Source organism: Hippocampus guttulatus, chromosome 8, assembly GCF_054856545.1.
Source record: "Hippocampus guttulatus isolate MCC_2025c chromosome 8, RoL_Hgut_1.0, whole genome shotgun sequence".
NCBI classification, from domain to species: Eukaryota; Metazoa; Chordata; class Actinopteri; order Syngnathiformes; family Syngnathidae; genus Hippocampus; species Hippocampus guttulatus.
Genome location: NC_141268.1, coordinates 9514868 through 9531654, shown reverse-complemented (window position 1 = coordinate 9531654; position 16787 = coordinate 9514868). Strand labels below are relative to the sequence as shown.

The window sequence follows — 16787 nt, the reverse complement described above, 5'->3', positions numbered from 1 at the left end:
TCGAACACAAAAGCAAAGCCACCGCTAAGAAAATTGCATTATCTAATAAAGTAAGCTCATCAAAATGGTTTTATTTAGATTTGTTCCAGCTAGATTTGTTGATTTGAGTCTAATGGGCATAGTTTTGGAATTTTATTTCATGAATCCCTGACTGTGGATGGTATGATCAAGAATGACCAACCCACACATGGCCCCCCTCTTCCTTAAGTGTTCTGTCATCCTTAATCATCCCACGGGCATCGTTCTGATGACAATCTGATTCCAGGTAAGAAAGAGCTGCATACTTTTGAGTTGTGTATTCATTGTGCTGACATTTCCCAGTGGCATGTGCTGCATCCACCAAAAGTATTAGGAACACATACAACGGCACTCTATGATGACAAAAATAAGCACAAAGTCACATTAAACATTTTCTTTGCAAAACCAGATTTTTTTTTTTTATTGGCTTGTGCAGGTGTTCTGAAAGAGCGTATTTTCGGAACTGACCTGGCAATCCACTTTAGGCTGAGTACATGCCTTTCTTGAAAAATCTTTTGTGGTGAACTTTCAGATAAAATGAGCTCTAAAAATGGCAGTATCAGTGATTATGGGGGGCGTGTAATAGTGTCGGATCGCTAGTGGTGCTGATGAGAGGATGTCGGAAGCCCCACCCACTCCTGTAGAGCACGGCAGAGATAGAGAGAGAGAGGGGGCGTGGGGGTGAGGGAGAGCGAGACAGAGACAGAGAGAGAGAGAGCGCCACACACACATGGGGAGAGGGAGAGATGAGGAACGAGAGATGCGAGCATGCTGATTTTGCAGACGCTGTCGACCAGACCAGTTTGGACTGTTCTACCCCAGTGCAACTCTCTGCCATCTGTTCACCACTGAATTGCGCCTTGGGGTTGTTTTCTTTCTTTCTCTTTTTCTAACCCCTTTTTTTTCTCCATGCTTTTGAACATCAAATAACCCCAAGAGTATATAGTCCAAGCTTGCAAATGCACTGCCTTGCGTGTGCATAAGCCAGCATCCACTGGGAACAGGTTGCAGGGAGATTGTTTGATTGTTTTTTTTCTTTTTGTGGAGCTGTACTTCTTGCTTTCTTTTTTTCTTTCTTTTATTACTAAACAACAATGGCTGACAGTAATGCTGAATGCAATATCAAGGTGCTGTGTCGTTTTCGTCCACTCAACCGGTCGGAAATCCTGCGTGGAGATAAGTTCATCCCAGTATTCCAAGGTGAAGACGCTGTTCTCCTTGGGGTAAGTTACTAACGTGAATATGATTTATTTATTTTTTTTACTATTAAATGGGCTTCCTCATTGTCATGTCAATTAATGCTAATGCACACTTGGGGCAGTTTAAAAGCTTCTGAGGGAGGCATGCATCAATATTCCAATCTACAAACCCAACGAATGGGCATACCATGTTTTATACCATTTTTGGTGTGACCTTTAGTGTCACGCACTTCTAAAATGCACTTTAATGCTTCACCTTGTATCACAATTGATCTGAGGACACACTGCAACGCCTGATTGTAAATTACGAGCTATCAAAAAGCCAGTCAAACGGGAGTCCTGATTATGCACGTGGTTCCTTTCTGTTCAGGGAGGGTTTTTTTCTTTTCTTTTTTATGGCTGTCGATTATGCATGCTGATTTGGACCAGCAGATAGAAAAGCCACAAGAGGCTGCACATATGTTCAATTACATATCGATAGGCACAGTATACCTGGGGTTGATGGGAACTAGGAATTGCCCATGTCACAATGGAGGCAGCAGGTGGAGGATTTTGAGGGAGTTTAAATGCAAATGTGGTCATTCTTTGAATGGGAGATTGAAATCCACACCCATCTGGTGTGAGGATTGAGTGGAAGTGATCGTGGAGACTGCAGAAAATTGCCACCCGGCGTCCTCATGTACACCGTCAGCCATAATATTAGGAAACAACATGCACATATACACACACACACACACACACACACACACACACACACACACACACACACACACACATATATATATATGAATGCTGGTGCCTGTCCAAATTCACTTTGGACAGGCACCAGCTCACCTGCAACCCTAATATATATATATATATATATATATATATATATATATATATATATATATTAGGGTTGCAGGTGAGCGGTTGCAGGTATATATATATATATATATATATATATATATATATTAGGGTTGCAGGTGAGCTGGTGCCTGTCCAAAGTGAATTTTGGTGAGAGCAGTGGGGTACACCACAGGCTGTTTGCCAATCAATAACTGGGCACACCCATCCATTTTCTATACCATGTGTCCTCATTAAGGGCACATTTGAAAAATCTCAGTTAACTTTTGGCAGGAGCAGCTAGGGTCCACCAGTCACCAGTCAATCACGGGGCTCCATCTATTCATCCGTTTTCCGTAGCACTTGTCCTCATTAGGGTCGCGGGTGAGCTCCAGCTGTCCCAGTTAGCTTTTGGCAAGAGAAGTGGGATACAGCCTGCGGGTCATCAGTCACTCACGTCACACATTCGTGCATCCATTTTTGTACCAGTTGTTCCTAATTGGATGTAGTGGAGTCTATCCTAGCAAACTTGGCAAGAAAAGTGATGTCCACCCAAGAATCATCGCCAGCGAATCGTAGGACACATAAAATAGACAAATCGGCATTCACACTCACTTTCACACCAATGGGCAATTTAGAGTTTTCAGTGAACCTACACAATAAATTTCATAGAGGAAATTTTACTCTTAATAGACTAAGTTTTGATCCAAGTATAAAGAGTCAATTTTTTACTTGGAAGAGAGTAAAATATTCTGAATAAATCTTGCTCAAAGTTGTGGATTAATTGTACTCCAAATGATTCAAATCAGGCAGCCCGGTAATCTAGTGGTTAGCACGCCAACCTCACAGTGCAGAGGTACCGGGTTCAATTACAGCTCCGGTCTCCCTGTGTGGAGTTTGCATGTTCTCCCCGGGCCTGCGTGGGTTTTCTCTGGGTGTTCCGGTTTTCTCCCACATTCCAAAAACATGCATGGCAGGCTGATTGAATGCTCCAAACTGTCCCTAGGTGTGAGTGTGAGTGCGCATGGTTGTTTGTCTATGTGTGCCCTGCGATTGGCTGGCAACCAGTTCAGGGTGTCCCCCGCCTACTGCCCAAAGACAGCTGGGATAGGTTCCAGCACACCCCGCGACCCTCAAGAGGATAAGCGGGTCAGAAAATTAATGAATGAATGATTCAAAGAAACTTTTATTTGATGAGAACAAGTTACTCACCTACATTTTACACAGACAAGACCCTCATGTACTCTGAGTGAAGAGATTTTGATGCATTCTGAAGATTTACTCCCGCTCTAGTGGCCAGTGGAGGCAATTGTACTCTAAAATGTTTAAATACAACTCAATTGGAGGGAAAAGAGGAAACCGGAGTACCCGGAGAAAACACACACAGGCACGGGGAGAACATGCAAACTCCACACAGGAAGGCCAGGGCCTCTGTACCCTAACTGCGAGATTAAATGACTAAAAAAGTAAATAAATCCATAAATGAATAAAACGACAGACCAGCGTTTACATCCAGCCATCCGTGTCCTTGTGCGTTTAATTGTTTTATATTGTGGGTTTTTTTATTTTTATTTTTTACATTTTAATACTAATGGTGTTCCACTTATTTTTACACTAGCTTGCCAGCAAATAATGTTAATCTGCAATGTGAATAACCTTCACATGTCTTAATGGGACACAGAAAAATGGACATCTTATGAAATTACTCAACAGATTTGTGCAAGTGACATTTACAGTCTGGATGGGAAGTCACCTAAAATAAGTCCACATAAATTCACAAGATTAGTTGGTAAATTGGCAACACTGAATACTCGGAGTTTGATGAATGGATGTCACATACCTTTTATTAAGACACCACAATTGTGAAAAAAATGGCCTAATAAATCTTGTTTATTCTTAATTCTAACAGTAGTGAATTTATTTCGGGACTTTGTGTATATCTGTTAATAGAAGTTACTTCAAATAGTGCTTGTAGAATTAACAAGGGTTTTGTGATGCCAACAGTTGAACCCTGCAACGGATGACTTCCATTTCCTTTTGCTATTGCGATAACAATGGCTTTGTATTCCAACACTCTGCTGTATTATTTATTCGTATTCAGAGCCAATGACTTGTGAAAGGCAAAGCAGCCTGTGACAAATTTGCGCTTTCTTCTCCATTCTGACAAAAGTCATCACAAAAGCATTTTTTGTGTTGGTGTTTTTGCTCTCGTAAGTGCTTTTACGTGGGAAAGGTATGAGTGCGAGATATGCTTAGTTACGCAAAAAAAAAAAAAAAAACAGTTAATGTTCCTCTTCTGTCGCCTTTGGTATAATCACAGAGAAGATGTTGCAAGTGTTTCATGCTGCTGCCATCAGATAAGATCAGGGTTAAAAAATGTCAGGTAGGCACATGCTTATGCTCTGAATTAATTTAGATTACAGAACACATTTTTGGTCCACTTGGAGGTTTAAGAGGTTTAAGACACAGTGATCTGAGCTGTTGACAGCAGACTTGGTCGGAGGAGATGTGAAGAGACTTGTTGTGCTCGAAATGGATGGAAGAACATCTCAGGGGAGGGTGGGGAGACTTGAACACGAAGTGGTGATGCTTGACTGATGAGACATGTACCAATGCAGTTATTTACTGGCATACTCACAGTGTCATAGTGACAAGGATTTTTGGGGGGGGGGGGGGGGCGGTCATGCAGTGTAGCTAAATAAGGTAACCCCACCATGTTTGAAAATTCAGCCCCAAAGCCAGTTTCACTTGGCAACATGAGTTTTGTTGCACCTCTCTATCATGACTCATGCAGTAGACCCGCAAAAAAAGTCTTGGAATCCATGTCTTAAAAGTCAAGTTTGGTTTGAAGCAGTCATTTTTGGGTCATCCTAGACATTTCCAGGGGTTCTTCGCACATTATATTAACTTATATTTGATCTGATTGCTACCAAATTTGAATTACATATACTAAACAGAAGTACAACCCTAAGTTGCGAGGAATTTGAGTCTTGGTTATTGGATGTGGATGAACATTGTGATAAATTTGGCTAGGTAATTCCCAAACCTCTTGAAAGTTTGGAAATGTAGCCCCTGAACCCAGTTTCACTTAGCAACAAGTAGCTTTAATTTGACTGCAATATCATGAGTAGACCCACAAAAAAGTTAAGAAGCCATGCCTAAAAAGACACGGCGCACTATTTTGGTAGACAGGCGCTCGTGCGCTCGGCATAAAAATGGGCACATCTTCAAGTCTTCTTTGCCATGTCTGGAAATTTTGCAGACCGTTGCGCCTCGCTGGGAATTGTGGCGGACCGAAGGCATTTTTCATTTCATGCCCCCAGAGCACCTTACAATTTGGTGACAGAAAGTAGACTGGAATTTAGACCGCACAGCTGCAGGTCGAAGTTGTGTCGCTGACGAATTTGGAAGCCATGCCTGAAAAGACACCGGAAGTCTGTTATTTTGGTTTAAGGTCAGGGTTTGGACAACTTATCCTTTCGTGATTTTGTGCGATTGCAACCAAATTTGAATTACATATACTGGACAGATGACAACAGTGTGCTTGTGGCAGGAGCATGGCGGCAAGGTTTGATGAGACAGATGTCAAGTGAAGTAAGTGGACTCTCATTCTAAGCAGAAAGACTCCAACATCACCATACGCAGCCTCACTTGCATTTGTATGTAAGGTTTACTGTTTCAGTATTTTTAAAATGGTTATACTTTCTCTAACACTTGATGAAGAGTGAGGAATCTAAAGAAATGAGTTCACTCCTCACCTTACTAATCAGTTTCACCCTGGAACTGATTATTACTGCCCCACATGTGATTATAGATTTGGATCTTTAGCTCATGCGGGGGTACCTGATGTGCAAGCTGAGATAGAGTGCGTTTTGAAGGGATCTTCATTCGCCAGCTTCATCTTCATTAGGGAGGGGATGAACTGTGCATGGCATAACCTTCATACACATGGTGGCCTCAATCCCATCTACAGTGTCGGATTCGAATAGAATCGTCAAACTGCACTTCTAGCCTTTCTTATTTACTCCAGTAAACCTGCCAGGCAACGGCACTGACACTATTCACTCAGCAAGTCTTATTATGTCAACGATGAAAAGACACTGAAATACCACCCGAGTTGATTGGTTCGCATCTAACCTTTCGGTTTGGCTGTAGCATTGAATATGAACTGACCTTCACTAGCCATGACATTTTTTACATACGGTATTCTGCCCATGGTGGCACATATAGGTTATATATCTATATATGCCACCATGGTTTGCTGTGATGAGAGGTGTTCATAATCTATACAAAATTTGGCATGGTGACTAAAATACGCGAAACCCAAATATGAGATGATATGATTTGAAACAAAACGCTGTATTTAATAAGAGCTAACATTGGAACAGAGGAACTTAAAATAGACTTTGTTGAGTTGCAGTAACTCAATTAAACCTTTCACCAAACATTTGAATATTTGTGTGAGGCTTTTCCGGGCCTTCACACCCTCTCTTAGCAGGCAAAATGCATTCTCAATGGGGTTTATCTATCTATCTATCTATCCATCGATCCAGCCAGCCAGCCAGCTAGCCAGCTATCTAGCTAGCTAGAACGCTATTACAGTACACATAAGTGCATCACATTCGTGGCCTAGTTAATTTTTCTAGTTGTTCCGCAAGTAATGACAACACTGCAACTGGCTATTTGTTCAGCCCTACCTGTGTGACAGAAAGGGACTGAATGTGCTTTCTATTATTAGTTTTGGTCCCTGTGTATTGCAACCGTTCTAATAGCCGTACTCATTCTACACTACCCTCAGGCTCAGCCTGTGTTTTTTTCAGCACTCTGCTGTATAGTGACACAGCTGTCAGCATTATTTCACTGTCTGCAATGATGCGGTATCACACGTGGGACCTTCTTCTGGTAAAAGGGGTTGGGAGTAGGGTACGAGTGGAGATAGGTGCCATGCTTCAAAGTGAATAAATAATAATGGTCGCCTCTCGATAGCAAGTGTTTTTTTCCCCACCTTTCTGGTGTTGATTTATCGCTTTCGCATGCTTGCTGCCATGTGAGTGGCTACACACTATGAAAATGGATTGTATGCATCACACCTGGAGCAATACAAGACGGCAAGAATTTAAAACCGAGATGAATGTTATTTCCCGGCAGTCCTTTAACTGTCGCTGTATCTCAGCATTCTCTGGAGTCTTTTTGCTGCGAAATGAAGTGATTTGATGGTTCGTTTGCCTGGCAATTGTCGTGGACCCATGTGATTTAATTCTAGAGAAGTGCTTAAGTTGAGTGTAACTGAAGAGGCATCACCCCCCCCCCCCCCCCCCCCGCAGTAGCCTAAGATGAAGAAAGTGTTGGCCAACGCTTAACCTTCCTCTGTGGTATGACTCTTGTGGTGCTTTTAAAATATAGGTCGCCGGCTGTGTTCATCGGCGGCGGCTGTGGACCATTACTTTCTCAATTTAGTGACTTATTTTTAATGCCCTTGAGGACCTCCTCCACCTTCAAAATGACTCTCCTGTAAAATCACATTCTCAGGTACACTGAAAAAAAAATGGGGTGTTGAATGTACTGAATTTTAGCTTGTCCAATGGTTGGACAAAATAAAATAATCTGGATCCAGATATTAAAAATATACAGTATATTTATCTATATCTGGATCCAGATGATTTCATTTCGTGCAACCACTTGGCAAAATTAAATTAAGTAAATTCAGCAAAAACAAAAAAAAATGTGTATTATATTCTGAATAATATTTGTTCAAAAACATTTGAAAAGGTCAAAACCCTTTTACAGTTTTTTTTCAGGAGCTTTCATACATTTCCCAGACCACAATACATACAGTACGTTTTCATAAAAAGAGTAACCAGTACCCTGGTTTCCTGCATCAGTCATTATTTTGTTTGTCAAAATACTGAGTAATCTCTCAAAAGTAAATATCTACTACATCTTACGTGTCTATAACTATAATTAAACTGAAAATGTTCTTTTTTTTCATCAATTAATATCACACATGAGCTTTCGGGGTTTTAAATATATTTATTTCATTATTGCTCGACATCCATTCAGAAAAACACAGGTAAAGCAGTCATTTTCGAATTGAAGTTGAGTTTATTGCACATTTAGTGAACTTTTTTTGCCCCGCGCTTGAGAAATACGGCATGTAATAGACAAAATCAAAACAACGGCTTTACGAAAAAGTAAAATACATTAACAAACCTGCTCTTAAAAACTAATTACAACAAATTTTCAAAACAAAAGTCAACGTGAGATAAAAAAGAACTAAAGTGAAAAACCTAAAACGATTCTAACTCTGACAAACAGTAACTTTTTTTAAACACACATTCAATACGGTAAATGCCAACAAAGAGTTTTCTCTTTCTGTTTGGCTGCATCCACCACATTCAACCGCTATGGAACAAAGTGCTGCCCTAGTGAGTGAAAAACTACATTCCATGCTTCAATTGCCTTCACGGGAGCTTGCCTTTTTCTTCACACTCTGGGCTTGCGCATCCGCCAGAAGCAGCCGCTCGTCTTGTCGCAACCACCGAGCTGCACCCCAGATTGGCAGGGTAACAAAAACTGCAGCCAACATTAGCCCCACAGTAGACTGGTTGTAAAATACACTATGCTGTTATTCTTCATCTTTGGAATCTTTTAGCAAAAGCGTGTCACAGACATCTTATTACCCCACCTTGAAATCATCTTTAATTGTGAAAAATGGCCTCCTTTCACAAAATCCGCATGGATAACGACTGAAATGACACGTACAGTACATCAAGCGAATGTTGTTTTTTTGCATGTCTCTTGATTGACGCTTTCATACACGCTGTAACCTGTTAACATGATAAGCTGTAGTAACCGCTGTCCGCAAAAGGGTGCATTTTACCCTTCTGCGACAATTTCCACCCAATCAATCCAATCTCGTAACAAAATAGCCTCAGTCAGACCAGGGTTTCAAACCTAATTAAACAATTAATGGCTGACCATTAACATTATTGGCTTGTCAATTTCCCAGAGCGTTTTCATGGCGAGAATGTGAAGTGATTGCAAGCTGCTGATTTGGTTGCTGCTCAACCATGTTAAAAGGGTCCACGATAAATGTGGACAACAAGAGTAATTGATCCATTATTTTCTGCACACTTGTTTATAATTCTATGGATTAGCTCTCCTTGGCTGTCGTTCCCCAGTGTGCTTACAAGTCTTACAAGTTTGGATGTTCACTAATGGTATTAATTGACCAAGCTCTGGTATGGGTTGCAGCTGTAAAATAAATGTGATTCTGTGTAACGACTGGAGATGAGTTTCCATACCCATTGTTGCAATAGAACACAGTAATGCTGCCTGGAGGAATTGCGTCACAGCACAGATGTTGTGCAGCTGACTCTGTTTTATTATTTTTTTTGTTTTTGTTTTTTTTCCAGCAAACCCCTTTTGGCTTTGATGTTACAGTGGGTTCTCAGTTTAAAATGATATTCCATCTCAACAACATAACCTACATCTCTAAATGGAGACTTGCCATAGATGATAATTTATCATGTGTCTCTCCCCCAAATCAATTTTGTCATGTGTGTTGTTTAAAAAAAAAAACCAAACGATTGAAATGTCGTCAATCACACAATTTCTCTCTTTGATTGGTTGTTTTCCCCCCTGGCCTCTGTGGTTTATGGTGGTGCCTGAAGATACGACTGACCCGAGTGCTGTGTATTAAACATTGATGGTGGTAACACATTACGAAGTAGCCTAATGCATTACTCAATAATGACTGCTTTTTTTTAAGTAACTAATAATGTAAGCATTAATATATTTAACATAGTACAGATGCTCGTCAAAAAAATTGATTATCATGAAAACTTATTTCAGGAATACCATGGAAAAGGTGAAACTTGTGTAATGCATAACATTCATTCCACACAAACAGATAAATTTCAAGTGCTAATTCATTTTAATTTAGATGATTATATTTGAAAAATATAATTCACTATATCAGAAAATTGGAATAATAACAAAGAAAGGAGTTTTAGAAATGTTGGCCAAATGAAAAGTATAAATGTGACTAATATGAATATGTGCAGCACTCAATACATAGCTGGAGCTCCTTTTGCCTGAATTACTGCAGCCATACGACGTGGCGTGGAGTCACGTCGTATCAGTGTGTTATGAGAGCACAGGTTGCTCCGATAGTGGTCTTCAGCTCTTCTGCATTGCTGGGTCTGACGTACCAAATCTTCCTCTTCAGAATACCCCATAGATTTTCTATGGGGTTAAGGCCAGGTGACTTTACTGTCAAGTCCATCCATCCATGTTCTCATTTACTTCTCCCCACAAGGCTCGCGGTTGTGCTGCAGGCTATCCCAGCTGTCTTCGGGCAGTAGGCGGGGTACAGTACACCCTGAACTGGTTGCCAGCCAATAGCAGGGCACACATAGACAAACAACCATCTGTGCTCACACTCACCCCTATGGACAATTTTAAGTGTTGCATTCACCTGCCATGCATGACATTAACCTGCCATGAAAATAAAATGAGTGTTTAAAAAAAAAAACGAACTGAAACTGCATTTCACATTTATATAACTAACTAAAACTTGCTATAATTACAGTATATTTTGTATACTAATATACTATAGTATACTTGTCTACTAATGTAATAGTATAGTATACAGGTAGATTATATTAATATACAATATTATTACATGATACTGTGACTTTTTATTTTTATCTTGCATTTGACAAATGCTCCATATCTAAAAAACTAAAATACTTAAATATCCAAGTAAAAAAACAAAACATGAATAATACTATCAAACCCACTCTAAAAAGTTAACTAATCTAAACCAAGTGAATTTGAAAACCAAAAGTAAAAAAATAAATCAATAAAAATAACTTGGAAAAATCCCAAACTGTTGTAACACACCTTGGAATGCACCTTACACCATCACTGTGTTCGCGTAGGTGTGTGATAAAGTCATAATAACTGTACAGTAAATATTTGTGTGAAAAACACTCCTGGCCCATGAATAGCAGAATAACAGTTGACACGGCCACATTAATAGATAACATATTTATAAATAAGATTGACCATAAAATGGAAAGTGGACTTCTCATTAATGACATAAGTGACCACCTACCTGTTTTTGCAGTTTTTCATAATTATTTTGATAGAAAAGCTAAGTCAACAACTCGCATAACAGAAATAAGACTAAGAACCCAACGCTCCACCGACGCCTTTAAGCAAGACCTAGAAAAACAAAACTGGACCGAGGTCTATTCAAACGAAGACCCAAATACAGCGTTTGAAGTATTTCAGTCTACCATAATCTCCTTATATGATAAACATTTTCCATTAACTAAAGTCTCCAAAAAGTATAAAGACCCAAGTAAGCCATGGATAACGAAAGGCATAGAAAACGCATGTAAAAAGAAAAACAATTTATATAAATTGTTTTTAAAATTGAGAACTGAAGAAGCAGAAAAAAAATATAAGACCTATAAAAATAAACTAGTAAATATTATAAGAACCAGTAAAAGAGATCATTATCATGCACTATTAGAGCAGAATAAAAGTAACACACAAGAAATATGGAAGATACTTAACCAAGTAATCAGAAATAGTCCTAAAAAAATGGATTATCCAGAGTATTTTATCAAAGGCAAAAATACTATTTTGGAAAAAACTGCAGAAATAGCAACTGAATTTAATGAGTATTTTGTCAACATCGGCAGTAACCTAGCAAAACAAATTCCTGATCCAACAAACTTGTTTGAAATAGATAGATATGTAGAAAAAAACTCCTCCACGATGTTCCTTACTGCTGTAAAACAAGAAGAAGTATCAAATATTATAAAAACTTTTAAAAATAAAAAGTCAACTGATTGCTTTAATATTGACATGACAATAATAAAGCAGATTATAGAATATGTAGTGCGACCTTTCACGCACATATGCAACCTGTCATTCAAAGCTGGTATCTTTCCATCAAAAATGAAAATTGCTAAAGTTATTCCAATCTATAAAAGTGGAGAAAGACATCGGTTTACAAATTATAGACCAATATCACTACTACCACAATTTTCAAAAATATTAGAAAAACTATTTTCTCGCAGACTTGATAGCTTTATACAAAAGCATGCGCTGTTAAGTGAGAATCAATATGGCTTCAGGGAAAAGCGGACCACCTCAATGGCAGTTATGGAGTTTGTGGAAGCAATAGCCACTAATATAGACAACAAAGAATTTACTGTTGGGGTTTTCCTAGATCTAAAAAAAGCTTTTGACACAATAGATCACAGTATATTATTGAAAAAACTAGAAAGATATGGCATTAGAGGTGTAGCTTATAAATGGATAAAAAGTTATTTAGAAAACAGATATCAGTACGTGCAACTCAACAATAAAAAAACTAATCAACTAAAAATCACTCACGGAGTTCCTCAGGGGTCAGTGCTTGGTCCAAAACTATTCATCTTATATATAAATGATATCTGCAAGGTCTCAAAACAATTTAAATGTGTCCTATTTGCTGATGATACAACTTTCTACTGTTCTGGAATAAATCTGAAACAGCTCCTGACAACCATAGAAAACGAATTAAACAAATTAAAAAACTGGTTCGACAGAAATAAATTGTCACTTAACCTGAAAAAATCGAAGTTAATTGTTTTTGGCACAAGACCAATCAAACACCAAGCTAAAATTATGGTAAACTCAATTGAGATAGAAAGAGCGTATGAAACCAAGTTTCTCGGATTAGTAATAGACTCAAAACTATGTTGGAAGCCACATATCGATAACGTAAAAAGAAAAATAGCCAAAACCGTAGGGATCCTCTACAAAACCAAGGAAGTGCTAAATAAGAGATCTTTGTACACATTATACACTTCATTATTATTACCATATATGACCTACTGTGTGGAAATATGGGGAAATGCCTGCAAAACAAACACACTCCCTATTCTCAACCTACAAAAAAAAGCAATTCGAATTATTAATAGATCAAAATATACGGAACCCACAAATCCACTATTTATCAAATTAAATACGATGAAATTTTATGACCTGGTTGACTTTAAAATCGCCCAATTAATGTACAAAGCACACAATAACCTGCTCTGCCAAAACATTCAGAAGTTTTTCGAAATTCGAGAAAGCAGCTATGATTTAAGAGGTACCAACTTATTCAAAAAACTCAAAACAAGAACAAACATCAAGCAAAGAAGTGTATCTATCAAAGGTGTTAATCTGTGGAATAATCTCGAAACGGACCTGAAAATGAGTAAATCGCTTGCTGAGTTAAAAAACAAATTCAAAAAAATAGTACAAACAACCTACATCAATCAGAGTTAAAATGATAAATTCAAAACATTAAATATAATGATAAATCAGAACTAAGTTGATAAATAGAGAAAGGTATATAAATATCCATTATGAATTTAAGAGAAAATTGACACAAGAGTGTCAGGGTGTGGAAGTATATAATCCCGATACAAACCAAAAGTTGTAAAAATATCACGGTTAAGGGTAAAGTATGAGCCTTAATGGAGACTTCTTTCTTCTTACTTTTCTGATTGATATAAAAATGATTTATTAGATACAATCACATAACGGGGTAGGACTAGATAAGTTTTTTACTTCTTCCTACTCCCTTGAACATAATAACTGTGTTGAATGAAGATTGATTTCTTTCTTTTTACTTTTTTTATCTACCTTATTTTCTGTCAAATTATTACTGTATATATGTTTTATGTTCAATAAACAAACAAACAAACAAACAAACAAACAAACAAACAAACAATAGAAAATAATCAAGCAAAATAAAACTCGATTATTTCAAATTTATATCCTACCATGCAAGCTGATTTCATACCCCTTGCATCCTGCCCATGCACTTGCCTTGCGGTGTCTGCAAACCGAGAGCAGAATCACAAATGGAATGTCCGAAGGTCTCCCCTGAGCACACTAAAGTGCTCTAATGCTCTTGCTACACAGTACACACCCGATCCAATTAGGACACTGTAATGGGATTGCAGTGCCGGGTCAAGACGTGAGCTCATTTCTCCCGTTGAATGCTACCGCTGCTGCTTGGCATCACTGCTAATCCTCCAACTCGCTGCCCGCATCTCTCACTGTCTCCAGCAACTGTTTTTAACATATTTCATACTGTAATGACTCATCTGGCCATGACATGGTGGCCATTTTTTGGAAGTGAAGTTTTGTTGGGCTTCAACGCCTCCAAGGGGCACGCTCAGGGATGTGATTATTACGAGTACGAATCGCTTTTGTCTGGGAAAGGAGCACTCAGTTAAGACCAGACATCTTGGGCTGCTTAGCACTCAATCAGAGAGTGCATCCATTCATGTATTTTCAATGGCTTTATTGTCCTCATTAAGATCACATGTGAGCTGGAGCCTTTCAGTCAGCCTTGTCAGTCAGTTGCATTGCGTTGAGGCGTTTATTGACATTCCCGGTTGAAAAACGACAAGCACATAGTTTAGCCTTTCAGTCTGATAGCTTAATGTTAATGTTAAAGAGAATCAATGTTGCGGTGCTATATGTGAAAGCCTGCGAGTGTTTGCGAACGTAGTGAATGATAATTTTTAGTCAAGGTCCGTTCAAGGTCACAAACAGTCGCAAAAATGTTCCCCAACAGTTTTAATGGTCGCAAACAGTTTTTCTGATGGACAAACAAAAAAATCAACATTCAATCGGGTTACAAACACTCACAAACCTTCGTAGCTCAGTGGGATACAGGTTTAAAGAATGGATTGAACAGTAGAAAGACAATGTAGCAGTGCTCACAGTCATATATCCTTTATCCTCTTCAAGGATTGTCTTAATGTTAGCGCCGTGCTAATGAGATGAGAAATGTGAGAAGTCTCACTGTCCAGCACATCCATGTGTTCAACGATGCTGTGTGGCAAAAGCTGTGAATTTATTTTAAATTCGATTTAATAATGTCATGACTGTTTGTTTGCTGTGTAAGTAAAATATGATAGAGTGATTGTTTTATCATTAAAAAAATGCAAGAGGGGCATTTGGCATTTCCATTTATTTCATGATTTGCAAACCTTTTGAGTTGCAAACATGGTCATGGAATAAAATAGTTGTGTATCTTAAGGCACCACTGTAAATGTAATTAAAAATTTTAAAACTGCATATACTGTATACTTTCAGTACTGTCTTATTCAAAAGAAAAACAATTGGGTCAAAGATAACCCAAATTGGGTCAAAATGGGACTGACATGATTTCTTTGAGGTCATTTATTTAACAACAAAAGTGATAAACAATTTTTTTTGACCCACTTTGGGTTATTTTGGACCCATTCACAATTGAGGGTTGTATGGACAATTGTTTCAATAATTTTGGTGTCCAAATAATAAAATGCTAAGAGGAAAAAAAGTCTTAATATCCCCTCCCACACAGCCAAGACGAAATCGGTTCCCAGCATCCCCTCTCCTTTGATAAATATTTTTATATTAAGGCTTTACGCTGCAACAACCGCTGCTTTCTCATGCTCATCTTTGCCGTCGTTCAGCCCACACACGTGCCAGGCTTAGATAAGCTCCTGCCACTTTTGTAAACATGCTCACTGCCCATATCACTCCCTGCAGGGCGGAAGAGGGCATAACTCGCAGGGTTTTGAGCTTGAGGGCGCATTAATGCATCCTCTCACCATTCGTGCAATGGCGGTGCCCCGGAGGCAGTGAAGCACATGGCTTGACATGGGTACATATGCTACATTAGTTTAGCAATAGGCGAAAGTGGACAGCATCAAGTGAGCGTCTTAATTAATCACAGATCAATATATTCAACCCACACTTGAGACCGCTGCTTTTAAAGTTAATTCCAGTGTGTGTGTGTGTGTGTTTCATTTTAAAATCCAAATCCATTAACCCTGCTTTTAGTTCACATTTGTCTTGTCTGTCTCCCTAAAAAACCTTTTATCGCATATTTATTTTTAATCCGTGGTCTCAGCCGACACCCCTGCAGGCTGTGGGCTGCTTGATACTGATGTGTTGCGGCACCCACTTGGCATGCAGAATAATTAAGTAGAAAAGAGTGTGTGCATTTTTTTTTGGAAGTACCTCTTCACCTTCTCTGTTAAATCATTTTATGCTAATATGTGATCCCATGCTTGTTTTTGGCCTTTTATGATCCACATGACCTCACTTCAAGGATCGATGATCATCAGTCTTCTAATCCGCTTGTCCTCATTCAGGTCACGTGGTAATTGGAATCTAGCCTGGCTGTTTTTTGGCGAGAGAAGCGGGGAACACCCCTAGACCGATCATCAGTCAATCACAGGCATTATTGTTATTGTCAATCCGTCTATTAATTTTTAAAAAATGTTCGTCCTGATTTTGATGTGATCTGGAGAGTATCACAGCTGACAACTAGTGAGAGAAGTGGCATAAACCTGGAACGATCACCATTAAATCACAGGGACTAACATCATCATCCATCCATCAATCCATCCACTTTCGTGTACTGCTTATCCTCGGGGTTGTGTGTGGGTGACCTTCAGCCTGTTTTAGCTGACTTTTGGCGACAGAAGTGCAGTACACTTTGGACCGGTCTGCAGTCAATCACAGGAATTAGTGTTGTTTGTGATCCATCGTGTTTTTTTATGTAGCATTTGTCATAATTTGTGACATGGGTGATCTGGAGCTAAACTTTGGTGAGAGAAGTGGGCATCACTGTCTGCCTGGCAATCGCAAAATTGTTTTATCTATCCATCCGTCTATTTTTTATCA

General features: G+C 38.9%; 1 protein-coding gene across 1 annotated transcript in view; it reads left to right on the top strand.

Moving 5' to 3' along the window:
- Positions 1 to 775: 775 nt before the first annotated feature.
- The window catches only part of kif5ab (kinesin family member 5A, b), an 80195-nt gene continuing 64183 nt past the window's right edge, over positions 776 to 16787 (top strand). Inside the window, exon 1 of the mRNA XM_086118342.1 lies at positions 776 to 1241. Within this exon, the coding sequence (XP_085974468.1) occupies positions 1113 to 1241 (129 nt within the window). The 5' untranslated portion in view covers positions 776 to 1112. The remainder of the gene's footprint in view (positions 1242 to 16787) is intronic.